This window comes from Rhipicephalus sanguineus, chromosome 1 (genome assembly GCF_013339695.2).
Source record: "Rhipicephalus sanguineus isolate Rsan-2018 chromosome 1, BIME_Rsan_1.4, whole genome shotgun sequence".
In the NCBI taxonomy this organism is placed as follows: domain Eukaryota; kingdom Metazoa; phylum Arthropoda; class Arachnida; order Ixodida; family Ixodidae; genus Rhipicephalus; species Rhipicephalus sanguineus.
This window is the reverse complement of record NC_051176.1, coordinates 299,740,235-299,768,074: the sequence shown is the minus strand read 5'-3', so window position 1 is coordinate 299,768,074 and position 27,840 is coordinate 299,740,235. Positions and strand designations below refer to the sequence as shown.

General features: G+C 42.8%; 1 protein-coding gene across 2 annotated transcripts in view; it reads left to right on the top strand.

The window, feature by feature from the left end:
- Positions 1–27,326, top strand: part of LOC119379358 (tyrosine-protein phosphatase non-receptor type 23) — a 94,330-nt gene extending 67,004 nt beyond the window's left edge. For both annotated transcript variants that reach the window (XM_037648666.2, XM_037648664.2), the window contains 9 exons: positions 6,938–7,141; positions 7,252–7,348; positions 7,505–7,569; positions 8,825–8,953; positions 11,196–11,327; positions 11,394–11,449; positions 15,409–15,513; positions 16,770–16,969; positions 26,416–27,326. In XM_037648666.2, the coding sequence (XP_037504594.1) occupies positions 6,938–7,141; positions 7,252–7,348; positions 7,505–7,569; positions 8,825–8,953; positions 11,196–11,327; positions 11,394–11,449; positions 15,409–15,513; positions 16,770–16,969; positions 26,416–26,999 (1,572 nt within the window). In that variant the 3' untranslated portion in view covers positions 27,000–27,326. The remainder of the gene's footprint in view (positions 1–6,937; positions 7,142–7,251; positions 7,349–7,504; positions 7,570–8,824; positions 8,954–11,195; positions 11,328–11,393; positions 11,450–15,408; positions 15,514–16,769; positions 16,970–26,415) is intronic.
- The last annotated feature ends 514 nt before the right edge of the window (positions 27,327–27,840 follow it).

The following is a 27,840-nucleotide window of genomic DNA, read 5'->3' as shown; positions in this document are numbered from 1 at the left end:
ACTGGCCCTCTAACTCCAAGTGGATGTGAAAACGTTGTTCGTGCACGGTACTGGTCTGTCAAAGGGAGTCGGAACTGTCAACCACCAGTAGTCTTATGCAAATCTAAGTCACTGTGCTGTTGCAAGAGAGCGATATCCTGACATGCCCTGAAGGCAAGTGTTCCCTTTAACAGTGGACCCGTCTGTACATACTGTTGCACAGATTATAGGGGCAGGTTGCAAGTCATGAATTCTTGTTCTTTTGCCAGGCTGTTAAGAATGACCCTTGTCTTTTGCAAATTTATCTCCACTCCTACTTTAACACTTTCCTTGTTCAGGTCTTCAGTCATTTGTTGCAGTTTATATCCATAGTTTATATCCATAAGGAGATCATAATGTCATCTTCAAACTGTAAGTTGCTGAAATAATCTCTGTCAATCTTTATTCCTATTTCTTCGCAGTCTAGTCATTTATGTAGTACTTCTAAGCATGCAGCAACAACATTAAACATATTGTATCTCCTTGCCTGACCTTTTTCTCAGTCACAATTTTCTTTCTTTCCTTGTGGAGAAACAAGGTAGCTGTGAAGTTTTTTGTAGATATCGGCTAAGGTATTCACACTTGTTTCAAGTTCTCCTTGACAGTGTAATGCTTTTAAGACTCTTGGTAACTCTACTGAGTCAAATGCCTTTTCATAGCATATGAAAGCCATTTAAAAGGTTTTGTTGTACTCTGAAGAGTTCTCAATTACCTGATTAATCGCGTGGCTGTGATGTCTTCTCGAAGCCAGCTTGCTGTCTACCCCTTCTCGAAGCCTGCTTGCTGTCTGCATTGATTAAAGTCGAGCATTTCTTTCATTATAGTCGCACTTACTATCAGAACTATTATGTATAATGCGGAATGTAAGGTGATGAGTCTATCATTCTTGAAGTCTTTTATGTCTCCCTTCTTGGGTATTAATATAATTTCCAATATACTGGTACAGTTGCAGTCTTTAGACATTGTGTATAGAGTGTCTCAAGCGTCTGGGACCAAGAACCAATTTTCCTGGCACCTATTTTCTTCAGCGCAGCGGAAAGCTCACCGGTCAGAGTGCCTAATCACGGAATGGTAACGTGGAAAACGTTGCGAAACATTTGCAATCAGAATTTTTCCATCTGCGGTGAATATGAAGTCATTATACACACGAGACAACATATGCTGCAAACAGTGAGCGCGAGAGCGGTTCGTGTTCAAGCGCGGTGAGTTACTGTGCGTGTGTGCACTTCGCGCGCATGCTTTTACACACAATTTAAAAATATAAATCCTACTCACAATGCGAAAAGGATGCTGGAATCGGTCACTATATTTTACAGTGTTTTCATTTATACCAGGATCTAATCCCACGTTCTGGCCAGTTGTCGGTCCCTTTAAGCAGTCCTTTATCAAATCGACTGTTATGCCATCTTCTCTGGCCGCTTTTCCATGGGAAATGTCTTGTAGGGCCCTTCTAACCTCATTGAGAGTTACACTTGGAACTTCAGCATCCTGTTTGAGTTTGATTTCATTCACTGTTGTGCGACTGATCTGAGAACTGTGTAGTTTATAATAGAAGCCTTTGTCACTTCCACTACGTCATTGAAATTGCTAATAACATCGCTCTGCTTATCTTTCAATGCATGCATTTTGGTTTTTCCGATACAGAGTCTCTTCTTAAAGGGGCCCTGCAACACTTATTCAAATTGGTCACAAAATGCTGCCAATCGGTATGTGAGGCTCCTACAAAAATGTGAGCCAAACATTATAGTGCAGCACACGGCATGGAATTTACAGTGAAGTTTCAGTCAGCTAGAAATCACTTGCTCTTCTCTCAACAAATGATGCCATAAGCTCAGTTTGGCTAGTGACATCAATTTGGCTTATGGCCATTGGCTGATTTGAGCATCGTGAGCTGCCTAGTTAATGCTGCCACCGTAGGGTGACTCGACGTGCGCTTGTGATCACACTGAAAAAGAGCTGCGCGTTCAAAAAAAGAAAATGGGCAGCTGCACACTAGTGGTGCAAAGACAGTGGAAACAGCGAAGCTGGTGGCCTTCACTTCCTCCTTTCCCTCCTCCTCACCCTCACTTCTCTTTACTACTGCCTTACTCATGTTTGAAACTTTTTTAGTGCGCACAAAAGACGAGGACACAGAAAGAAGGTACACATGAATTCACACCAACTCGCCCAGCTATCAGTTTTACTGCAATTCGTTTGTAGTACTCCCTTACTATACTGCAGTATATACATGGCTATGCTATGCTTTACTCTCTTCCCATCTCCTTTTCCTCCTCCTCACTGTCACTTCCCTTTCCCACCACCTTGCTGTACTATACTATACATGGCTATGCTATGCTTTCTTTCTCTCTCTTTTGGTATCGTTCTTTCTCTCTCTCTCTCTTTTTCTCATTCTCTCGCCCATTGCAACACAATCGTAGGGTTTCCATAAATGCTTGTTTTTCTAGCATGCCTGGATAGCCGAGTGGTTACAACTCTTGCCTTCAGACCATGGGTACCTGGGTTCGAATCCCACTTTGCCAAGAAATTTTATTTAGTTTTATTTACTTCTTTTCTCCTCCTTTCCTTCCTCCAACACGTTAGGCGACACATGGTGACGTCATCACTCAGCGAAGTTTTTCTGCGCACACCGAACGGCCTAACCACCGGCTTAAACAGCTTCGCTGTTAAGAGAAAAAGAGTTCAAGGTCATGATGCACGCTGACTTGCAGAAATAGATTCTTGGCCGTTATCATCCCCCCCCCCCCCCCCCCCCCCCCAGTGTAGCTTTTGGCACACTCACTGAGACAGGAGAAAGTGCTGAAAGCACACAACAAGTCCCTGTAACTCTGCTCGTACTTGACGGATTCTAAAAATTTTTGTGGCAGTCAATTCGTGAGGCAGTAAACTAAGTTAGTGAAGTCATTCTGTTACTTGGAAAAGCATTGCGAACCCCTTTAATGTTCTATTTCATATAGGATTCCTCTTGTGATAGTTTAAAACATGCAATCAAAAAGAAAAAAAAAGTCCATGAGTCCGCTAACATACAATAAACTTCAGGCACACAGTGTAGACAAATTCCTGTCATGCACAACATCCTTGGTTTTGTGTCACTTCACAGGAAACTTCGCAGGCGAGTGGACTAGCTCATAGAGTGCCTATGTAGGTGTCTGCAGTAGCAATGAAACAACTTCTTGCTGAGACCACTGCAGCCGATGGGTGTCCATACCATAACACTGTCGACAAAAAGGGCACTTTTGGTTGTGATGTCTTAAAGGGGTACTGACACGAATATTTTCAGTTGTCGTTTTTTTTTTTTTTGCATCAAATGAAAGGTCAAGCCCTCAAGAGCCTAGAAAAGGTAGTGCTAAGCGCGAGTGCGCCCTGAAAAAGTAATTACAGTATGTTTTTAAAAGCTAGTTTTGATTCCTACTGTACCCTGACGTCACAACACAGTACGAGCTTCTCGTCATGTGCTCGCACAATATATAGTGGCGTTTCCACGGCTGCTTCACACCGTGGCTCCGTTGGTGACGCACATGTAGCCATTTTGGAAGTTTTGATGACGCACAAGTGGCCATCTTGGAACTTTTGGTACCTATCGTCATCACAATTAGCCAGAGTGCTGCGTGAAGTCACCAGAATTTGTACTGTAGCCTGACGTCAAGCTAGTGTCGATGTCAGTAGGTGTGCCATGGAAAAATTGACTTTATATCAAATTAAAATATGTTATCAGCATTTGCTGAGCTTCACACTTGCTCAGAGCCGTCTCTGCATACAGGAGATTAGTATGGCTGAGTAATCTCGCCTTCGAAAAAAGGTGTCAGTACCCCTTTAAATTGTAAAGACAGGCATCAGTGCATTGTCACTTCATGCACGTGCGGGCAAGCTGGCCAGCTTCTTTTGGCATGTTGGAGAAAGTTGACAACGTCGGCATGAACATTGTTGTCATCAACATGATGGCATCAAGCATGGTAGCGACTTCTTGGCTGTAGACTAGCTCGAATGGAGTCCGAATGGAGCTCGAATGGAGACTAGCTGGAAGGAACTGTACAATCCTGCTGCATAGGATTGTACACGAAGATGGCATATGGTAGAACTCTGTCACAAGTCTTGTGCTCAACGTTGACATACATGGTGAGCATCTCTACAAGCGCCTTGTGGTGACGCTTCATGAGGCCAACAGTTTGGGGCTAGTAAGTGATGGCTTGCCAATGGCTGGTGTGACCAAAACACAACATTATCTTTGTGGGCTGTGCCATGAACACCTGTTGGTGATACCAATTCAGAGAACGGTGTTCTCCACAAAAAAATGCAGCCATCTCAATGGCATGGCACTTTCGCTCTGCAGTGCCTTCATTTTGGCAAACCATGTCAGATAATCTGTCGCATCTACTATTCATTTGTTCCTGGATGTCAACGTCAGAAAGGTTCCAGTCAAATCCATCTCTATTTACTGGAGTGATCTTGATGGTGGTTCGATGGTTTGAAGAGGTTTGGCCATCCTTGTAGGTGACATTTCCTGACACTGAAAATCTTGGCAAAATTTTACATAGCGTGCAATGTCAGCATTTAGACATAGCCAGTAATATTTTCATTCAACCCTTTGCAATATGCGGGAGAAACCCTGATAGTCTGCTGTGGCACATTGTACAACCCATTTAGAGCTTCTTGCGGCAGGTTTTCTGGTACGACCAGGAGGTATGTCAATCGGTTTGGTGTGAACATTTTCCTTAACAAGAACATTGTCTGAAGGCACAGTGATGAAAGGACACTCCTGAATGACTTAGGCAGTGAAGTCCAGGTGGTCGAAATTCCCGGAGCCCTCCACTACGGCGTCTCTCATAATCATATCGTGGTTTTGGGACGTTGAACCCCAACAATTAGAATTGGTCTTGCCCTCCACTTAATGATGTGGCATAGGTCTTCTGGTCCATCTTGTGCATGTTGCTGGCACTCATTGATCCCATGAAAGTGTTGTCGTCACCTGGCAGGGCCCTGTCAAAAGGTGTTTTTGACAGATGTTCAGCATCGGAGTGCTTTCGGCCTGATTTATAAACCACTGTCAAGTTGAACTTCTGTAGGTGCAGACTTGAGCGAGCCAGGTGACATGAAGGTCTTTCAGTTTGGCTAGCCAGCATAGAGCATAGTGATCACTGACAACTTTGAATGGCCTGCAGTACAAGTATGGCTGAAATTTTGCCACCACCCAGACTAGCATTTGCAGGTCACATTACCTTCTGGCATACTGGAGCCCAGGGACTACATTGTGTTTACATCATAAATACCTCCTTTTTTCTTCATCTTCTAATATTCCTTGTTTTGCCGCATGGCACACTTCCAGTGACAGCATATGGCACTCCGCACTGGACAATATAGCGAGGTCATGTGCCATAGTCAATGACGTAGTAGACAGTGCACTTTACATAGAGGCATGTGACCTTGAATGTCTGGCTAGAAGCAGGGCCCCTTCAGAGAAAGGGCACATGGGCTTCTTTCTCAAGTTTCAGTTGTCTTTGTGTGGTGCAGCCAGTTGATATTTTGCCGTCACAATTGCCACCGCATGATCTACCGACTGCCTTTCTATGTTTACAATGCTCAAGCCTGCTGAGGTGCCCTTTACTGAGGATGTAAAACAGTGCACTTAGGCCCATTTAGATCAAGCTCACTAGCACACACTTGTAAGTTCTATACAGCATGCAGTTTTACTCTTTAAGGTTTTTCGGAAAAAGATGCTTGCTTCATCAAGAGAAACTGACTGGTTAGTATGCAAACATTCTGGCATTATGAAACTGCGTGTTTGTTGACCAGCACTCATGCACCTTAACATGTCCGACAGATATGCATTTGATATGCATGGACATGCAGTGAGTGCGCTGTACTGTGTTCAAAGAGTGCACCAATGGGGAATGGGGGTGTTTGGAGCTGGTGAATCCGTGTCTCTTCTCTTCTAGCCCAGCTGTGGTGGCTGCACTGGCTTGTGTAGCTGGGCATTTATGCTGGCCAACATAGCTGGTTGCTTAGTATGAACTTGCTACATATACATGTCCTTAGTGTTGAGGTCACGTAATCTCAAGTTATGAGACATGTCAGGTATTGGTGTCGGGGTGGGCTGGTTCATGTTGCCTCACCCGTGGAACAACATACGCAGTCAGCTAAGAGTTTAAAATTCTTTATATTGCAATAGATATGAGGAAAAATCTCCCTTTCTCCCTTTCTTTCTCTCTCTAATACTGTTGAATGTCTACAGGCTTGGGGGTGGGGGGGTCAATGCATGAAGGGCATTAACATTTGAGAAGGGGAGGAAGTGTGCAAGGCTTAGTTGAAAAGTAAAGATTTATTCAGAATTCTTACTCCTGTAGCTTTATCTATATCTGTAGTATCTGTAGCCTAATCTGTGTTTCAATGGTACATAGCAAAAAACTAGAATGTAAGGTATTTTTTCTGCTAAAATGTAATAAAAGTTGATCACGTGTTGACTCTTATTCAGTGTTATATGGCAATGTTAGAGCATCACTTGCTGTTTTTGTTTCTTTGGTGTACCCAAAACTTCACCTGTGTTTAATGAGCATAGATTACCCTTAACCTATGCCCTTTGCAACCAGAAAGTTAACGTAACTACATTTTTGGTTGCTTTTTGAAACATGATAGCATTAGAAAACAAACACACATTTTGGGTTATTTTGCTTTAAAGCCGTACACAAGCCTTAAATTAGCTTAAATAAAGTAGTTGCACCCTGCTTGACCAGAAGTGCTCGGTTATTCAGCATTAGCAATGCTAATAAAAAGGTCTTTATAAAGAGTGGTGCATTTGTGAACACCACGGTGCAAGTGTGCGCGTGATCTGTAATAGATATACTCTGTTTTTGATGCAATATGAAATGATGTGAAACGAAAAATGCAGAGTGCTTGCAGAGTATTGTAGTTGTGCTTTCCTTTTCAGGTGCTTTCAAGTGAAAACTGGAAGGACAGGGGCAACAAGACCGAGGAGAAATCTGTCGATGCACGCATGGTTGGGAAAGACCCTTTGTCAGACCCTGCTGCTTTGGAAAAGTTTATTACAGAGGTAGAACGTTTTGAGAAGTATGTTGAAGGCCTCACAAAAAAGTCCCTTAATGGCCCCACTCTCTTGGAACAGAAGTGGAAGGTAAGCTGTGTTTATTCTTGGTGCTTGTGCAAATAAACAACTATGTGAATTCTAGGCATTGGCTGCAATCTTTTGCACTGTATTCATAAAGCACAATTTACAATTTTCAGGAATACTTAGATGTTCAAGATAGGGAGTCTCGAAAACTGTCGATATCAGTGGCACGATGCTACCCAATGAAGAACCGTATTCCAGATGTTATGCCATGTAAGTTCTCATCTTTAAGTTAAGCAGTCAGCTTAGTTGTAGACTTTTTGTTCTTGGTTTGAGGGAATGAAAATTAAGAGTAAGGGAACAGTTATTATATACATTAAAGAAAAGTAGGCACATCACATGATTGCTTTTTATATTTTGTTCTTACAGATGACCACAACAGAGTTGCCATGACATCACAGCGGGATGACTACATCAATGCTTCTTTTGTCAAAGTGAGCTTGTAAAGCATTTCTAGTGTGGAACTTAGACTGGTATTTTGTCGTACAAATGGAACAGCACCAGTTAAGTCCTGGATATATTGCACTGCTGTAATATTCAGTGCTTCCCAATGGTTGGTGGGCAGGAAGAACATGGTGCATAGGATAAGTTATGTAAGCAAGAAGTTGCAGTAGACACAATGGTGAAGCATTTGTAGCTGTAGCAGACTGTATTAAACAAATACAAGGCAAATTGCGTTGACATGCATTCTACCAGTAGCAGTAGAATGCATGTCAAAAAAACTGGATAGCAGCACGTTTCAGTGTGGTAAATGGACCTCGGGGCTATTTTTTCTTTCATTCCTGTCGCTTTTGATCAAGAGCACTAGTGAGAGAAAGCTTTATTTATAAAGATGAGCAAGTGGTACAAGTAATGATGCCTTCTCTTAGTACTAACTTCTTTCACTTCTGATCCCAACTACAGAGATTGCAGCAAAAACTCCAAAAACATTTCATGACTGCAACGGTCACAGCGTCAGTGTAGCAGTGCCAGTGTTTGCATGCTTGACACAAGCACTTTTCCGCACACTTTGCAGCGAATCTGTGTCTGGCTGAAATCCAGGGTTTTGTGGTGTCTTTGCGAAAATTCAGAGCTCGTACTCACAATGAGATAAATGAAATCAACAGCTGCTGAGTAGCACATTCTATTTACGTTCTGCAGCAGCTGTGGCACAGCCCCATATACTTGGGACTCCTGAAGAGCAACTTGCCTACAAGGAAAGACGAAGGGAACAGCAGAGGGAAATATCAGCACATTGCACATCTAATGCACACCTTAACAGCACATTGCATGCCTAATAGAGCGGTTCCACATAGTGCAATTGGGAATCAGTCATTTGAGGTTTGTGCATGCAGTACAATAACACATCACCTATCATGCTCTACCATAATCCTATGCTGCTACGGCCAAAAGCGCTGCTACATTACACCTGGCATGGAATAGTTCTCACTTTGAATCATACTTATTTTGTATTGTTATTTCTTTGTTATGAATATTAACTAGCTGGATACAGAATTGATGCTGCCTTTGGCTATGCTTTCCTTGATGTGTTGTTTGCTTGATACTGATAGTATGATCTAAATTAATGAAAGCCCTGGTTCCTCGCACAAGCAGTGCAATGCTATGTATATTATGTGATCGAATAAAGTAGCAGTATTGAATATGTGTGTGCTGATCGGCTTTATATCAATCTTTGTAATTCACTCTCAGGACCTGACACCATTTTGCCCAAGTTACATTTTGACTCAAGCCCCTCTGCCAGCAACATTCTCTGACTTTTGGGCAATGGTATGGGAGCAACAAGCAGAAACAGTAGTGTGCCTCCAAAATAATCTTGAGGTGAGTTTTACTACAGCAGTTATGGCATTGCCAAATCATCTTATCTTACATGCACAGCGTGCGTACAGGTCCTTGAAATCCTTGAAAACCCTTGAATTTGAAATATGCGTTTTCAAGGCCCTTGAAAGTGTTTTTTTTTTTTTTTCAATCCTTGAAAATCCTTGAATTTGCTGTGCAGTGCACTCTCATATCAACATTGTGACCTTCTTAATGTGGTAGACTGGCATGTCGACCTGACAAACTGCCATTTCGGAAGCGCTAATGCAGCGCGAGCGCACATGGTTCCGTTTTGCATAACCGAACTGGAAAAAGTCACAGTTTCGCAGCGAGGGCGAAGCAGTGTATACAATAGCAAGAGATTAGAATGTCACACAAAGAACGGCAAGCAACCTGATAATTGCAGCGCGCCACTCAAGCGCAAAGGACCGTAGGTCGGCAAACTCACCCATGAGTTGGCTCATTCAGACTCAGATCGAGCCGTGTGTAATATTTTGGTGAGCTTGAGTCCGAGTGAGTCCGGTTGAGAAAAATTTTAGTGAGTCTGAGTCTGAGTGAGCTCTAAGCACAAAATATATTCCTAGAGTGAGCCTGAGTGAGCTCCACAGTTTTTTGCCGACTTATTATGCTATCTACACAACCTCAGCATTACTGCCAGCCTTATGTCGACTCACGTTTATACTCCCGTCGACTCACACATACTTGAAAGCGCTAGCGTTCATACGCGAGCTCAATATCAATTAGAGGTGTGAATTAAGGAGAGGGGGGGCAGGTTGACCTTCCCCCGCAATCTCTTTGACAGGAAGTTTGTGATAAAAATGTGAGTCACCCCTTTCAATAAAAATGTCCTTACTAGATTCAACCACTGATAACTCATATTTGAAAGTGTGAGATAAAAAGGTGCCAAGTAGAGCACCAATTATGTGAGATATATTTGTTGTTAAAAGAGCATTAGCACCATGGTCGAACAAGCCAACTATGCGCTAACGGACTCATGAGTCGACTCACTCTGACTCACTCAGACTCAGATAGAGCCGTGAGTCTGAGTCCGAGTGAGTAATGTTTTGATGAGTTTGAGTGCGAGTGAGTCCGGCTGAGAAAAATTTCATTGAGTCTGAGTCAGAGTGAGTCCGGTTGAGAAGTATTTTTGTGAGTCTGAGTCCGAGTGAGCTCCAAGGGCAAAATATATTTCATGAGTGAGTCTGAGTGAACTACACATTTTTTGCCGACCTATGCAAAGGACGCACGAAAAGAACACACACAAGATGAGCGCAAACGAACAACTTGCAGCGCGCTGCTTAAACACAAAGAAGGACACTCTAAAAGAATGCACAGGTATACACAGGACGAGTGTGAACTAACAACTGTCGCAGTTGTTACTTTGTGTCTGAGTAACCGCTGAAATGCTCTGTTTAAGCAGCATGAGCGCGTTACAAACAAATAAGGTCCAGCACACGCTGAAGAGGGCTAACTGAACCAACCAAACTTGTCACTCTGCATCAGTCGTGCTTTCTTCTTGCGATGTCGGCACCGCCGCCAGGTCTGGCCCATATGTTCCTACGTTTCCCTTCCAAACTACATTTTTAAAAAACGCTCAAGCACGTGCTGCGAGTTTTTTGCGCGTGTGGCGAGTGTGCGGACCTGCAAAATGGCGACCCCACCGCTAGCGCTCCTTGCAGATGACATCAAGTGCATACCTCCAATACATTTATTTATCTTTGTATAAGTGAAATAACATTATGCTGAATGTTTTGAATATGTTTGGTGAACTTCACCAAGCTTATACTGAAGAAATCTCAACTGCTGTTGTAAGAGTTCGTTGTGTGTTGTGAGTTTTTTGTACTGTTTAGGGCTTGCAGCAAAGGGATCCAGGCTAGTCATTATGAACATCATTGTGATATACATTTATTTATCTTTATATAAGTGAAATAACACTACACTCGACGTTTTGAATATATTTTGTGAACTTCAAGCCTATACTGGAGAAATCTCAACCGCTTGTGTAAGCGTTCATTGTGTGTTGTGATCTTGAGAAGTTTCAAGACTAGATGTGTTTGTTATAATTGTGATATTCATTTATTTATTGTAAGTGGAATAAAATTAGTCATTTATGAAAAATTCAGAGTAAAAAAATTCCAACTTTGCATGTTGCTTTGAGTCCTTGAAAAACCTGTGACAGGTCCTGGAAAGTCCTTGCATATCCTCGAATTTTTGCTTTGCAAACCTGTATGAACCCTGCATGCAGCTGAAGAGCCACATCTACTGGCCTGTGGAGAAAGGTCAACAGATCAAGCATGGAACACTTGCTCTTTGCCTACAGTCTGTCAAGGAGAAACAGTTTTACATTGAGCGTATGATCAACATCACCAACAGTGATGTGAGTCTGAGCCCATCAGTAATGTTTACTACTTGTTTCCCCTGTTAATTGCAACTTGTTTTGCAGAATCCAAAGGTGTCTAGAGTTGTCATCCACTTGCAGCTTCTAGACTGGCCCCTCAGGTAAGCAACTTGCTTAGCATTATGCAAGGTTAGAAATTCTGATATTAGTTGTAGGTTTCAGCACTAAATATCTATGGCCAGAAGGCCTAGACTTTTGTATGTGATGTGCATATGCCATGCATTGTAACTTTTGCAGTCTTTTTTTCACCACTGCAGTGTCTCAGTCGTTACAGTGCTTGGCTGCTGACTCAAAACGTGGGTTCGATCTCAGTGATGGCAGTCACAGTTTGATGGAGGTGAAATGCTAGAGCCCAGTGTACTGCGCAATGTCTGTGCACTTTACAGGTGGTCGAAATTATCCAGAGCCCTACACTATGCCATCTCTCATAGCCCAAGTCACTTTAAGACGTTAAGCTTTGGATGATTTCACAAACTCCTGCCAAAAGGTAGAAAACACGTGTGACGACATAATTGAGTGATCATGTGACAGCAACATGACGAAGAGTATTAAAGCTGTGGCGTTAGCAAACTGACGAGCCATCTGCAACATTTCACACGTGTGTCTCTGCTTTCTGGCACCAGTTATACCAAAATGCTCAACTGTGTCTCCTGGCAGCGAGACCATGTCGTCGCTGTCGGTATTGAGGGAATCGGCATGAGCATCTGCCTCGATGTGAGCAAGTGAATGTCGAAAAATAGTTCGTTTTTGATCTGTTGGCACAAAATACTAATGTCGCATTCATCATATTCACCCTGCACATCTCCAAAACACCACCTTTCTGCAGCTAGCTCTCTTTTGAATTTTTCACTAATGGTTATCACGATAAGTCTGAAAAAAGAGCCACGCTTCGTTTCTAGATAACAAAATTTAAATTAATTATACAGTAGAACCCCGCTGATACGTTTTTGAAGGGACCGTACGAAATAAACGTAAGAGACGGGAAACGTAAGAGCCGAAAAACAGGAAAAACGGCAAAATATTTAGTGGTACAGAATTTTATTTCAATTCTTACGAGCAGCACGAAAATTGGCGCGCTCAGCCGCGATCTAGTCGATGGATAGAAACGCGGAGCTTAGGACGGCCTTACCCACAGAAATGTAATCAACGTGTGTGATTTTTTTAACACCAACAGCTGTAGGCATGAAAGAACTAAGCACACGCAATCACGACCGGCGCGGCGAGTCCGACCGCGAACCGCACGCACGACCATGCAAGCTCCAACCAGCTCAAACTCCTCCCGTTCTCCGACAAATAACAATGATGATGAGTCTACGCGAACGCGATGGCAGAAGTGAATGCCAATCTCGAAGGCCTTGCTTTCGCAAGCAATTACGTCATACACGCCATGTTTGTGCAATGCAAATCTCAGAGGCTATGCTTTTGTCAATAGTAAATGCCAATCTCGAAGGCCTTGCTTTCGCGAGCAGTTACGTCATAGACGCCATCTTTGCAATTTGAATCTCGAAGGCCATGCTTTTGTTTGCATCAATTGAAAGATTCTGTTGCTTGTGCCTCTCATGCGGCTAATATTACGGTCAAACAAGGCCAAGCTGCGTGAAAATGCACCATGGCCGCTCTCTTTGGTAGTCACTCGGTCGGCTCCGGGCGCACTTCGCGACGTATCATACGGGAACGGTCCGACAGTTACGACGTAACAGCGGGGTTCCCAATACATTGTATCCTATGGGAGCTATGCCGGGACCGGCGGAAAACGACGTAACAGCCGGGAAAACGCAGCAGTGAGGAACGTAACAGCGGGGTTCTACTGTAGTAAGGCAAAAAGGTTGGCTAGTTGAAACTATGCATACTTAAAATACAAGTGTAAGAACGACGGAGACACATAGAAAAAGAAGGACACAGGACATGTCTAACTGAAATTTACTGAAGAAAGCTGAATGCACGAAAAGCCAACACCATGCGAGTGCAAGATTCTAGGTCAAGGGAAAACATTTTCCACGCATGTGTACTCCGCAACCTAGCAAGCAAATGGAAGGTTCAGATATGCAATCATCATGCATCATTTTGATGAAGAAGGCTTCCACGAGTGCCCAAAGTGATCTTCAAAATAGTGCATGTATATATGTTTCGTGTATATATATTCTGTGTATATATATTCGAGGTCGATAAATAAAAAAAATGTACATGTGTGTCTTGACAAACACTGATAGCGTATTGCATCTTCACACTTCCAGTCACAATCGATAGTTGTCTGATTAATGTTTTGTTTTCTCCTGCATTCATGTGAAATGGCACCCGGTGTACATGCGTGCTTGCAGACACTACGGGTTTGAATTGGTCACTTGTGTCCTGTGCCCACTAAGGCAGTTACTTACCATTGCATATTGTCGTCTCCAAAATCAGCAGTACGCTTGCCAGCGCATGTTACTAGCTCTCTTCTACACGCTTAGCAATCTGGACACCTTGGCAGACACCTGTTGATATTTAGCTAATCGAAAGCACTTTGAAATACACAGTCTAGATTTGGCTAATATGCCGTATCTGGATTTGGTCACTACACAGGACAAAGTGAGTGTGCACTAGGTGCTTGCGTAGCTCGGGCACAATTAAGTGCGACAGTTGCATGTTCCTTGTTCTGCTGCATTGTGTATATGGTGTTGTACTGCAGGTTTTCCCACTCAATTTCGTCAAAGTGCCAGCCAAACTGGCTGGCACTTGGATTAAATTGAGCGGGAAAACCTGTAGTAGTGCACTATAATCTTTGGCCAGCACATTCAATGAAAAAGTAGAGAGAAAATGCTCACGGCCATGACGGCCACTGGCGTTTTTTCTTGCCCCTTTGCCAACCCCTGCTATGTAGCTTCCAGTGCACTCATCAGGACGAAAGAAGTGAAGACGTACTCAGATCCTGTAATAAGCTGCCTGTAATTTCACTTGATGGATTCGTAAAGTTTTAATGGCAGGAAATTCATGAGGCAATCTAGTCCAGTGGTGAGGTCATTCTATGATGATTAGTACTTGGAAAGGTGTGCAGGGCCCTTAGACTCATTATTGTGGATACCTTGGTGCACTAATGAATTGTGATGATGTGGTGACTTTCGAGAATTGAATACAGCCAAGAGTGTGAAAAAATAATTTAACTCTTTATTTGGTGAACTTGAGCTCAGAAAGACAAGCAACAATAGCCGTCAGCACAGTTTTCAAATATAAACTTGCCATTCATTCAAGTTCATCTCCTATTAAAGTGTGTCTCACCACAAATTGAAGAATATGCAGAATTATTCTTGTCGCAATCACTATCTGATTAGACAATACTGTTATAGAATCAGCAACAGCATTCGAGAAATTTTAGGTCAATAAATTTTAGATACAGAGTGATAACCGCACAGCAGTGATAATCTGGTTAAAAACCATCACCAAAAAAAGCAGCACGATGTATGCATGGCTATTCCTCCCTTAAAATCGTCATTCCTTACCACAAGCAGGGCATGAAAGCAAAACAGTAAATGTATGACACTATTATATACAGTAGACTCATTAAATGGAACCTGAAGGGACCTGAAAAGTATGTTCTGTTTAACAGGGGTGCCATTTACTGAGAGATGAACGGAGGTTCAGAATTAAAGTAAAAAGCCGATCATTTTAGTGGTGGTGGTTCCAGTTAAGCAGAAATTCTGTTTTAAGAGATTTCTGTTCACTGAGAATTTACAGGCTCTTGGCCTTACTGGAGCAACAAAAAAAAGGCTTATGTAAAGATGACAGCATGTGTTGTGTTCATATACAGTGCTGATGGAATGAAATGTGTCACCTCAAGGCTAAGCAGTGCACATATCTTCGTTTCCTCCGTCTTCAGTGGGTATCACATTGGCATAATATTGACTCATAGACTTACATCAAAGCCTACATCGCCTTCAGTGCCCTGATTTGTCTCAACATGATGTAGTTATCTTGAGCAATTGCGCACACCAGTACTTCTAGCTTTGATGTTGCGATTCATTCTGTGAGCACTGTACAATATGTTGTGTTTATGTACCTGACTCTTATGCCGTATGTTTTTCAGTGGGAGTCCCGCTAGTCCAGCACAGTTGCTCAGCTTCATTTCTGAAGTCCACAACTTTCATAAGACCCAAAGGAATCACTCACGCCCCATTGTGGTACATTGCTTGTAAGTTTTATCCTTGTGACGAGAACCTCTGTATGCTAGGCCTTCAAAATCAACTTTCTTTTTTATTGGTCTTGGGGATTAATTAACCATTTATAGAAGAAACCACCCCCTAGAATCTGTGGATGAGTATGTATATATATAGGTGAGTTATTAACAGAGGAGCCTAGTCACGAAAGTGAAATTCACCGAAGAGTAAAAATATCAACCGTACACAGCAGGCATTTACAAACCGTGATGGGCAACTTATTACGGTCTTTAAAGCGGACAGTTTACAGTCATTGAATCATTGAATTTGACCAGTACTAACATATGGGGCAGAAACTTGGAGGATAACAAAGAAACTCAAGAAGACACTTAGGACCGCACTGCGTGGGATCGAACAGAAAGCGATGGGCATAGCTTTAAAAGATGGGAAGACAGCATAGTGTATCAGAGAACAAACATGGGTAGCAGATGTCCTAGTGGATGTTGCTATGCCTGATATATACTGCACCATGTTGCATAGTGGACATAGCTTAGCTACAGAGCATAACTGATTTCGTATAAAGGTTTTACATGCTAAATGAGGTCAGGGCATACCCTGGAGTTTGACAACTTTAAGGTATATCCAGGCTTCATTTGTAACGGACATCACTTACTGAGCCGTCTCAACAGACATGCTAGTGAGCTCCCACCGGATGTTAGGAAAAGGAAAACAGGTGGTGTCCACATTGTAACCACCAATGAACAGCAGCATCAGAGTAATGGAAATAAGTGTGTTCACTGCTGGTATCAGTAGCACAACAACATGGTGACAAAGGTGATTTGACAGTACTTGTGCTGTTTCCACAGCTTAATTTTTTATTGATCTGATAAAAGCAGTATTATTTTTGTCCTATCGAAAGGTAACGAAAGCAAGAAAAAATTGTTGTTGCGGGGCAGTGAAGATTTAAGTGTTCTGCTGTTTTAACAGCACATAACACCATAATCTTTATGCACTGTGATGTTGTTTCACATCTATAGTTGGCCAAGTATGTTGTGCTCAGTACAATATCAGGTATGGCTAGTTTAAAGCAAACTTTATATGTCAACTGTTGGTATAAGCTTACCAGTACGAGACATCAAGTGCCGAATGTAATGGATGGTGAATATTGTGGGTGTTCTTGTCACTAGCTATTAAAGTTGCTTTGGTTCATGTAAACTATCTTCCCACAGATAAATAGTTGTGTAGCACAACTTTGAGCACTGCTTGAGGGTTCTGTGATTTGGTATTGCAGGGGTGGTGTTGGGCGGAGCGGAGTGTTCTGCCTTGTGTCAGCAGCCATCAAGGAAATAGCTGCTGGCAATGGCCTCCTGGACATTCTCAGCACTGCCATCAAGTTGGCCCAGAGCCGCAAGCTTTGTATTCAGGAGAAGGAGCAGTTCAAGTTCTGCCATGACGTTGTCTTGTATCATGCTCAAGACTTGCTGATAAAAAGTGAGTTAAACATGAAAAAAAGAAAACTCTGTTAACTGTTACTGGATATGTATGTTTGTGTGTGCATGCATGAACTGTTTATTAAATACAACAGGCTGTCATTAGCCCCTGTGAGGGTCAAATGTTCTGCCAAATGTGACCCCCCCCCCCCAGCCACCTAGGATCGGGTTTATTTTATTACACATTTAAATTGCGTGACCCAGTTCGAAAAAAGTTACTTTATTTTTTTTTATAGTGACCGTAAAGTGAGAAGAAAATATTTTCCATGGGTATAGATGCATTGCTTGTTCACAAATAATGAGATAAGATGAGAACGAAAATGATATTAATGGATACAAAAGCATATGGATAGGAATAAATATCTTTCTCGGGCTTTGTAAAAATGCGCACACCAGGTTACTGTCACCCTTGTATGAGTTAGAATCATTGCACTATGCACGCTTCTGATAAGTTGCTCCTTGGTCAAATTCCAAGCTCGAATTGGTTAGCAATTCCTCATCTCAATGGCTGACATTCAATGATTCTGATTGCAATTTGGCATTTGGACAGTGTCTCAGTAGAAAGAATCGCCACTTGTTTGTAACAAAGAATCGTGTACACAGCCATTGTGTATGCGAGAGCATGGAAGAAAACTGCATGGTTGTGTGCCCGTCAGAAAAACCAAGCGATTGAGAAACTTACTCTTCTGTTTTTCAACACTTCATCTGTAAGGCAATCTGTTTTCACGATTCTCAATAAAGAAAACACTCGGGCATGGTGGTATCATTCATGTACGGCGGCACCCTTCGAATGTGGCCAGTAAATGAGCAAGCATCAAGCGGTCACTCTTTGAAAGATGAGAAACCAAACAGGCATGAGCTTTTGCGAGTGCAACAAACGGACATCACCCACGAGACGAAATCAGACTTACTGCCACAGGCCCACGCACACATGGATGTGCAAGCGATAGTTGACACGAAGAACTAAAGAAACGGAATGGAAACTAAAGGTCAACAATGCAAGAAAGCATTCCTTGCATCCCCACTTGGTGACAGCATTTGCTGGGCAAAAAAAAAGAAAAAAGGGAGATGAAGAGTTGACCTGTTTTCAAACTTGCAGTGTTTGAATAATGTGCCATAAATTAGCTGTAACTACGGCATCGACCATTTGGAACTTGTTCATGGTGCCGTATATTTATATCATTGACCCCAAAAAGTCTTTAGCTGCTATCAAATGGAAGCCAGCGGTTCTTGTGGTAAACAGATTGAACGGGCACTAAACAGGAAAAATAACTTGAGCTGTATTAGTAAACTGTTCCACAATATCAGAAAAGTGGCTCTCACCATGTGAAGAGGCTCAGTAATGTGGAAAAAAAAAAAGGTGCATTGATTTTGACAGTGCCTCTCAGGCCTAGTTAGTAAATGTTTTATTGATAAAAATGGGCTATACATACAACAGAGTCAAACACTAAATTTGGAATATTTAAGAATAATTACCGAGTCATGGTGGATCAAATAGTACTACTATAAAATGCTGTGAATTTCTTTACTTCAGACTTCCCTGGTAATGGAGTTCTTGTGTGAAACTCAAAAAATACAACTATGACCTTCCTTTTCTCTTCTGATAATTGAGGTATTATTACAATAATTAATGCAGAGTAATGAAAAAGTAATCTAGTCTAAACTAGAGGTGTGCAAATATTAGAAAGTTTCAAATATCAGTGTAATAGTAAATTGGTAATAGTGTTTGTATTCAGTTAGAAAATTTTTGAATACTCAAAAATATTGAATATATTTGTTCTAAATATTTTACCAAAAAGGACTTTCAGTATTTTAGTATTTTACCTTATTGCTAAGTGTGGAGACCAGTAGACCAATGATTATGACTTTGGCATGGGAGTGGCAATGCCTATGTGGATAAGCGTAGAAAATACATGGAGGCATGATGGTGGCTGTTGAAGAAAGCTCTAGTACGACTTATTGCCAACAACCCCATCATGATAAACATCTTCAGCTGTCTGCTTGGCAGCACGTGTGGCTTAGTGCTGTTGGTGCTGCTGTAAGTGTACTGCATGCTATTAATCAGCAACAACCAAAGTGTGCTGCGCCACTGCTGCCTCCTTATGTGGGACTGCTAAGTGTGCATCTCTAACAGAAACAAAGGCAGCACATCATCACCACGTTGTTCCTACAAGATGATTACTGCAGCTGTGTGAAGTTGGGAACAGTGCAGGTAAATGCACACACAATCCCACAACAAACGCATGCATATGATATGGCAATTGTCCTAGCGCAGAGGTGGTGAGAGCTTAGTGGGCGACATGCTACACACAATTGCATAGCCAGGGATGATTAACCCTACATGGCAGCAGGTTCTGCAATTCAGTAAAGCGGCTCCAGTTTTTTCTCAGTAGCGGAGCACTGTACAGTACTCACGGAAAAGTCACAAGGGGCAAGTTCAGGTGAATAGGGTGGGTGGAAAAGTACTGGGATTTGTTTGGAAATCAGGAACTGGTCGAACAACAAGTGATGTGTGAGCGGGCGCGTTGTCATGATGAAGAACCTATTGTTATTCTACTTCTCCGGACATTTGCGATGATTGCTCTCCGTCATGCACATCTAAATGTGACAATAAAGCTCACTATACACGGTTTGTCTAGGAGGTATGAATTCCTAGTGGGCAATTCCGTGTAGGTCAGAAAAAACAATCAGCATGGATTTCACATTGTCACAAACTCAACATACCTTTTTCGGCCGTGGGGAATTTGGCAATTTCTGTTGCTGTTTGGTTTTAGGAGTGAAGCCATGAACCGATGTCTCCTCCACAGTTATCACACTGGAGAGAAACAAGGGATTGTCTCTGACTTGTTGCTTCAGTTCGTCACTGAGCAGTCTTGGCATGAATTTTGCAGAAATGTGCCTCATGTTCAAAATGTCCGGAAAAATTCACTGAACTTTGCCATACGATTGTCCTACAATGTCGCAGAAATCCTTTATAGTTAGCCTGCGATTTCCAAGTATAGCCTTAAAAATATCCACTATCGTTTCCGGGGTTGTGCTCATTGATAGGTGCCCAGAACGTTCATCGTCGTCAACACACATTTGACCCTCTTAGAAGCATTTATGCCAGGGGTCTCAAACACACGGCCTGCGGGCCGCATGCGCCCTGCAAATCTCTCTGTTGCGGCCCACACTGGCCTGCAGATGACTGTCTTCGTCCCATATATATATATATAGTATTTTTTTTTTAATAAGTATGTTCATGGGCTACACAGACGTTACTGATCTCAAGCATATATTTTTTTTTCCTGAGGCACCCCATGCAGTCATGTATTATTATATAACTGTGGGACAAAACCTGTATATTTCATAATCGACGTCGAGATTTCGGTCATTCTAGAGATGAGCATGGATACGGATATGTTTCTCGAAATCATATATATATGGTAAAGGCCACCTTTCAAATGGTAACATTTGCTGACGTTTTTCTGAAAAATCCCCCCCCCCCTTCCCCCCCCCCCCCCCCCCCCCCCCCCCCCACTCTTCCTGCTCCTGCCTTCTGCATTGTCGCGGCCATTGCAGGAGACAATTCCGTAACTGCAGCCCGCAAGCTAACATGAGCTTGAGACCCCTGGTTTATGCCATAATAACATCGTACTTTGGCTCATGGTGTCGACTCCAAAAGTGTCTTTAGCACATGATGAGTTTCTGCCGCAGTTTTGCCAAGTTTAAAACAAAACTCGATGCAAATCCTTTGCGCTCTGCCATATTGGTTGTTAAGAAATGCACCAAATTATTGAAACATTGCATTGTAAAACAACACTTTGCAAAACAATACTTCTTCTTAGATGCAAGTCGTTCAGCACACTCATCGGCAAGACGCCACATCTAGTGGTGGAAGTGTGTACCACACTCAGTTTGCCCACACTTTTCAAATTCCCAGAACATTTTGTTAGCGCCTCATATGCGAGAGGCACTGCTTCATGCCAGCTGCATGAGCATTGAGGCTTAGCCCTGCAACAGGTATATTGAAGGCCATTGCACAACACGATTGGCATGTAACTTTTGTCTTCTGCTTTCTTTTATTTTGCAAAAGGAAAAAAACAAATTTGTACATCCGACTCGTCATTTGTATTGAGACCCCATTTACAGAGCACACCGTCTGGAGCAACAGCCATACAATCGGCGTGCGCTTTACATCATGAAGGAGCACGGGGGCAAAGAGGCACTGCTTGTTCATCTTATGTATTATTGCAAGTTCCTCATCAAGAGCAATGACCTTCCATGATTAATGATAACATGCCAATATGGCGGCACTAATACTTGGTTTGATGCACATAAATGTGTCGTTCCCCCTCCCTTCTCTCCCATTTTCTGTATGCTATTTATTTAGCACATCAGTGGAAAGAGGGGAGGGGTAGCACAGCACTTTTGAAAAGCTTTTGTATTTCCTCAATGCTAGAAAGTTTGAGAACCTCTGCTCTTTCCTATCAACACAACCAAGTTTTGAAGGTACATACTTCCGCTTTTATATATGATCAACTCTGTTGAACTGTATACCTGTGTGCTTTGCCTTGTGCCATTTATTTACATGATACATTTCACTGCCTCCCTAGAACTGTGCAACATTGAAGCTGCAGCATATTGTACAACCAACTTTGAGGCTGTGCTTAGCATGGGGTCAAATGCGTGCAGTGCTGCTGGTATATGTTAATATAGTAAAACCTCACTAATTCAAACTCGGTAAATTGAAATTTTGGTTATTTTGAAGAATTTGAGCAGTCCCATCCTTTGTAATGCAAATTCAACCGGAATATTTCAATAGGCCCGTGGGGCTCGATCCAGATAATTCATAGTTTCCGGCCAGCAGCAGCATGTACCACCCTCCCAGCAACGGCCATCTCGGAGGTCACAGTAGTTGGTTGAGCAACATGGGCCTCTTCAGTTTTGTACTGGCTACTTCTGGCAACCCACAGGCTGGCAGAGCCAGCCAGAGCTCGTTCGTTTTTTTTTCCCCAATTGCTTCACCCAACACATTCAGCGACCCAGACGTTTCCTATCAGGACCGGAACTAGGCAGCCACCAGCTATTGCGTTTTCCAGTTCCTGTTTTGCACGAGGGCTGCATTACTTTCTAAGTTGTCTTAGCATTGCTCCATTGCTTTGTTGCCTGTAGGTGCACTTACTGCATGTTAAATCTCAGCCACACGTGTGGTTCATTGGCTGAAGTACAAAACAATCACACTGCGGGAGAAGGTGTTCCTCAAAAAGGAGACAGATAAGTGCACATGTATTAAGACGCAATTCACTTAAAAATACAAGATGCCTTTGTCAACTCTTTCAATCATTTTGAGAAACAAGGCCAAGGTTCTTCAGGTACATGGGAAGATGCATTCATAAAAGCAATCAAGCATCCACTGCCCAACTTAGGTGGACGTCAAAGCCATTTTGATGAAGTGGCTACAACATGCTAACAGCGCTCTTCTTCCCATGAACGCCACTATCTTATGGAACAAGGCTACCTAGTTAGCTGCCACTGCCCCTGGGCCTCAAAGAATTTAAGTACAGTAATGGATGGTTTGCCCGTCATAAACAATGAAACAACTTTGCCTGTCTGGCAGTGTTTTGAGAAAGTGGCAGCACAGACACTTTCCCATTCTTTTCATTTATAAATAAAAAAATATGACAAATGTCGTTAATGACAGGTGCAAGCATACATTGGCCCTGCAGCTTCAGGAGTTTTAAAGGGACCGACAACTGCCCACAATATGAAATGAGTTGACTCCACTGATGTAAAGATTGTCCGTCGCACTGACTCAAACCAACCCTGTTTTTTTTTTCGTGAGAGATAGATATATATTTTTATTTCTTGATTAAAAGTCGCGAAAAATGACCTGTGGCGCCTCTGGCGGCAAAAACATGAATGATCCGATGAAGACGGTCACGTGACCGTTGATTGCTGTACGCGGTCGACGATTTTTTTCTTAGTATTGAAATATTGTTTGTTTCTTTATATTAAAAGGTATTACTCCATAATAATGTACATATAGGCCTGCGTTAGTAGTATGCATTAAAGTGGCGCTGCCTTCGTGTGACGTAATGATACCATGCTCGTCAGCGCGTCTTGAGCAACTTTTCAGCGTGCTCATGCAACCGTGCACACAGTTTCCAGGTCGCTAAGATTTTGGAGCGACATAGTTTTGCTACCTACACTTCGTCTCGGAAATGACGCGCGCTGCTACTCGGCACGGCCGCGCATATGCGTAGTGACGTTTTCGATGACTTGGCTTGGCTCGTGCATCGAGAGAGTAACGACGCCGGGACAAGCCATCCATCACACAGGCGCAGGCAACCTTGGGCGCAGGTGCACACAACGCTGTACAAATACCGGGAAGATGTATAAAGCCACACATCTCATTGTAACAGCTTGCTATTTTCAAAAATGGTTGGAAAGCTCAAAATAAAGGTGGTTAAGCATAGTTACAGTAACTCCTGCGAAAGCAGAACGACAGCTTTCACAAGGGCTAGGGGCATCGCTATCAATTCTCAGCGTTGCTGGAGCAAGCCTCCATGCGTGTTTGGAGCCTTTCAGATCGAAAAATACTGCTTATAAAATAACTACGTGCTTTTCGGATAAACCACTGCAGCTACAAACGCTACAAAGGGTGAGCTTCCTGTCGCGTCGTAAAAAACTGTGTCGAGAAAAATCAGTTGTCGGTCCCTTTAAGGTGACGTGTATAGGTTAGATGAAGCAGCCTTATTTTACAAGGTGCTTCCTACTACCAGTTGGGTGGACCCTTTATAAGAGACGCATGCCGGGGACTAGTTATTGTCCTTTATATGAGGAGTCTCTTTAAGCAGGGTACCATGTTCTCATCTTTGGTCAACCCCTATTTCGATGTAGGCACCGTGCAGCAAAAATAACCAGAAAAGAATCTTACAGCCTTTTGCTACAAGTTTATTACATACCACTTGTTTTAATACTATGCAATTTGCTTGGTGGATCGCTACACAAAGAACACAATCCATGTTTTTTTCCGGTACAACTCTTTCACACTACATGGCTACTGCCTCGCTTTCTTGAAAGTTTGCAAGGTGGCTTGTTCACACCAGCCAAGATACTGCTGACTGCTTTGATCACATATGCCAGGTAGACTTGTCATTAACAGAACACAGTGCAAGAGGTAGTTTCTGCAGCACACTGTGGTTATCCTTCAGTCCTGTGGACACAACACATGCAATACTTCTTGATTGGGAGCAGCACTAATGGGAGAACACACCACGCACACTTGTTTGCTCTTCGCTAGACTGATGCCTCCACATGCGGTCACACTTGTACCCTTGGAAAGGTTAAAGTGCTCCTCTACAATGCATTCCCACTGCAGGAACTTCTCTTCGTTCCATCGCTGAATGGCCCACTCTGTGTTTCCTTAAAGGGGTGGTGCCATCAAATGTCGAGGCTATAACAAGCCCGTTGTGGTTTTCCTCTGTATGCAAGGACATTCCACACGAAGGGTCGGACACACCAAACGTTTAGAATATATTTTAATTCACTTCGAAAGTGTACCTAAATGCCCATTCTCCCGATCGAAACCCATCGCTAGCGCGCGTACACTGACGTAGATCTGTAGGATGGGCAACGAAAGTTGTAGTGACGTCACACCAAATCTGCTGTAATAACGTGAGTGACCTCCGGACCTCCGCCGTTTCCGCAATGTACGTACCGGCTGTAGTGAACCAGAATACATTCTAGTTCGCTATAGTACCGGCAAAGCATCGGTTGCTACATCACTCGCCGAATTTCGATCGCTTCCTGGCTAAGTGCGTCACAGCCTTGTGTGGTCACGTGACCACGCCTCCTACACTTCTACGTCACTGCCCAACCTCGGCGCCCAGAAACCGAAACCAAAAGTTGTCCACATCAAAAGGCGATATTAAGTTATTTAGCGAGAATACATGAATCTTGGTGCGTGCATCGTGCTTCCTGGAGCTATAGTAAACGCTTACAGCAAAGAACGCGCAAGCCACAAATTTGGTGGCACCACCCCTTTAAGTTATGATAAACAGTGAGTGCACATGTTTTCCCTTTGTTTTCACTTAGGGTGCAACTGCAGTTAGCAGCCAATAGTCATGCAATTAAAATTAAAATGTCTGCTACAAGTAACATTGTTGACCAAATTGGAGAATAACTTGTCCTTTACAACCAATTGTCTTCTACATCCAGTGTCTGTTACAAAAGAGATACAATTAAAGGGAAAGATAAGGTGACCAACCATGCGGGTGGATGTTGTGTGTTACATCAGTGCCTCTTTTAAAGAGGTTCAATTGTAAAACATTTGCTGACAAAGAGCCCTTGGTTTTGGGGAGGAAGCAGCCCAAGGAAAGAATGGCAGTGTGAACATGTCTGGAAGCAGCAAGCTTGCATTGCTTGTGATGGCAAAGTCCAGATGCTTCAAGAATGCATGTCTTGCTCCAAGGGATGTCATCATCTGCAAACCTAATAAGAAGGCCTGGATGACGGCGGTGATATTCGATGAATACGTGTGGCTTCTGGAAGCCATCACGGTTACCAAGGGGTGATACTGCAGACGAGGAAGATTTACTGCCACCACCTGCTGAAACGGGCACTGCTGTGCTACAACAATGGCAAGCAATACCCCGTAGATCTCCTTAGTGCGATTTGTTAATTGTCTATGCCTGGAAAAAGCTAAAGGCAATTGTCATAAGGCGTGGCTTTGATTATGCCGGATTTCGCAAACAGTGGGGTGAGGGCCAGGATAACGCTTGCAGCTCTTCTTGCCTAGACGATGAGGGAGACTCAATGTGTACCTGGATCGCTGACTCCAGCAAAGAAGACAGTGAGAGACCAGGCTTCACGGAATATTTGAATGTGTTCCAATATCTTTTACTGACAAGCAAGATGGCATTGTGGGCCAGCTGGCTATGACAGCACCGACAATGAACCCTCCCGGGCACCCTCTTTAGCAGCAGTTGTTGATTCCGCGAACATCGTCTCAATTCTGTTGAGTGCACCGGTGGGGATTTTAATATGTTACATTGCAAGCCAGCTGGGGAACATGGTACTTGGGCCAGTCATCAAGCAATCCCAAATCAGTGATTACTTTCAAGTAATCTTTCTCCGACATAGAAAATAAAGGTGACTTCATTTTGTGGCATATTTACGCCTTTTTTTTTTCATTTTGGTTAATTTGAAAATTGCTTAATTGGAAAAATTTTTGTAGTCTGGCAGCCTTCAAATTATTGAGGTTTCACTGTATCATACATTTGTATTTAAGAAGCTGCTATAAGGCTCCACTTATTAAAACAAATTATCAATGTTCATTAGAGTTTGAATTTGCAACATTCCACTGTAGATTGCAATTTTTTTTTGTATTTCCTTTGTTATTTGCTTTGATGTTCCTACATGTCTAGTTCTGATGCTGAGACAAAAATTTATTTATTTGTGCAGGAGGTATTTTAACTAGTACTCCAAGCTTTGGGGCAAAGGCTCACACGGGCACACCTTCACATGTACGCCACCCATCGGAAGACTTCATGCTGCGCTTGGGTGCATCAAGCCAGAGAGCAAGCATTGTGCCTGATACACCAGCTGTCACGGCAACTACTTCCACTTCACTTGCTGGTGCCACCGAACCAGGCACTTCCAATCGGCAAGATGCTGTAGTGCAGCCCATGGCAGTTGAAGCCGAAACAGAACCCTCAACATCTACAGCTCCTGAAGGTGGAAGGGAAAGTGGCAGTGACATCTCATTTATGCCTGAGATCATTGATGAGCAGGCTTCTGCTGCAGCAGTTTCAGCACTGGTTATTCCAGCTACTGAGAGCAAGGACAGTGGGTTGGCCACAGTGGTTGATCTCTTGGACCCTGCAACATTTACCTTAGACCCTGGCCATGGCACGCCAGCCAAACAGAAGATTACGCGTGAGAGCTTCATGAACCCTCAGGGTACCCTGGCTCAGAGTAAACCTGACCCCATGGACCCTCTCAGTCAGCTGGACCCTTTGTGGTCTCTCAAAAAGGGTAAAGAATGAACTTTCCACAGACAAGGTCTGCTGTGCAGGTCTTGTGTTGCTTGTAGTGGTCCATATTTTTTAGGTGTAATTTCATTTTGTGCAGGCCACAAAGTGTGTGGCTGTTTGGTTTGAACCTTTTGTTTCAGCCTATCTTTATTAGCACTTGTGTGAATGAGCATTTCAGTTGTATTGAGTAAGGTTATACATATGTTGTTAAAGGAGTTAGTCTGATGCTGTCTACTTCATGGGCACAAGAAGGTGTGATGTCTTTTGGACCAGAGAGTAACCAATTTTGTGTCTTTTTAATTATAAGCTTGTATATTTAATAAAAAAAATTGTTGCGAGCGTTGCAGTTGTTTCTTGTTTCTTTTTTTTTCTCCCCACTGTGGTCATCACTGTGAATGTAATATGACAAAAAATAATATTTATTGATGCCTCATCTGCACGAATATTTTAGGACCTGCACCAGGCTCCATTATATACTGGGGTCAGTCCATATTAGGTCTCTCTCAAAACAATAGCTATGTTCTCGCTTAAAACAATACATTGTTCTATCAGAAGAGATAATTGTAATATTTTTGCTATGAACACATCAATGTTAATATGCAGATAAACAATGTCAAGTTTGCAAGTTTATCATCATCTGTCTGCACTACTGCACAATATGCTCGTGCAGAAACATTTTTTGCTTATACTACAACTTTTGTGCGTTTAATTGATGTAAGCTTTAATCGTGTGCTGGAAACCAGTTTTCTGGAAAAAATTTGCAAGGCCATTTTGCGGCTTTTGTAGAAGTACTTTTGCAATATTTTGAAGGCGAGATAACTTGTGAAATAGAGTTGTGTGGTCACGTGCACAT